This window comes from Nerophis lumbriciformis, linkage group LG39 (genome assembly GCF_033978685.3).
Source record: "Nerophis lumbriciformis linkage group LG39, RoL_Nlum_v2.1, whole genome shotgun sequence".
In the NCBI taxonomy this organism is placed as follows: Eukaryota; Metazoa; Chordata; class Actinopteri; order Syngnathiformes; family Syngnathidae; genus Nerophis; species Nerophis lumbriciformis.
In genome coordinates this window covers 23,675,001-23,675,857 of record NC_084586.2, presented here as the reverse complement: position 1 = coordinate 23,675,857, position 857 = coordinate 23,675,001, and the positions used below count along the sequence as shown (strand labels likewise).

The following is an 857-nucleotide window of genomic DNA, read 5'->3' as shown; positions in this document are numbered from 1 at the left end:
AGGCCTCGCTCCTGGTCTGGGCAGGGAACGTCACGGTCGAGGTGAAGATAGGACAGAAGAGGAGCTTATTTACAGAATGTTCTGCTAGGTCCAGTCCAGAATGGTCTCCTTGGTCTCTCGCAGGCTTGGCTGAGAATGCCGTGGGGCTCCTCAGGCCCTTGGAGGGCCCTGTGGACCGCTGACGGGGGCCCTACTGAAGCCGCCCTAGCATGACAGTACCCCCCACCCCAGCATGACAGTACCCCCAACCCCAGCATGACAGTACCCTCACCCCGAGCTGCCAGCGTCCCGTCTAGGCAGAAGCAGATGGATTACAGTTCCTTTGGAGCGCCTTAAAGCTAGCGGGTGTTTGCTTGGTCACAGGTTTATATCAGAGTCCATGCCACGTCTCCTTGGTCACAGGTTTATATCAGAGTCCACGTCTCCTTGGTCACAGGTTTATGTCAGAGTCCACGTCTCCTCGTCCCGACTTGGAAGGTCCGTCATGTAAAAGTGGAGCCAGCAGTTAGCTTATGAACTGTGGAGTTGAACGTCTCCTCCTCCAGAGGGCGTTGTGTCGGTCAACCGGAGCGTCTTCCCCCCTCGGGCGTCAGTACGAGTTGCCGGTCAGAGGCGTGGCGTTCTTGCCGCGCTCCCGAGCCGGGCGGCCGTCCTTCTTTCCGCGTGGAACCTCCTTGGCCTCGGACCGGTTGTGGTGCGGCCGGAGGCGCTTGCACTTGCAGGAGGTCACGGCGCGGACCTTGTGAGTCCGGGTGCCGCCGTCGGGACAGTGCAGCCGCAGCCGGCGGGTGCGCGAGTGCGCCGGCACGCAGCGGTAGTCCGAGGCGCCGCTCCTCCACCAGTTGGCGCGGCCGATG

General features: G+C 62.0%; 1 protein-coding gene across 1 annotated transcript in view; it reads right to left on the bottom strand.

Annotated features, from left to right (window-relative positions):
* Positions 1–255: 255 nt before the first annotated feature.
* sost (sclerostin) overlaps positions 256–857 on the bottom strand; it is a 5,949-nt gene continuing 5,347 nt past the window's right edge. The window contains exon 2 of the mRNA XM_061931800.2: positions 256–857. This exon is cut by the window's right edge and continues 133 nt beyond it. Coding sequence (XP_061787784.1) covers positions 590–857 — 268 coding nt within the window. The 3' untranslated portion in view covers positions 256–589.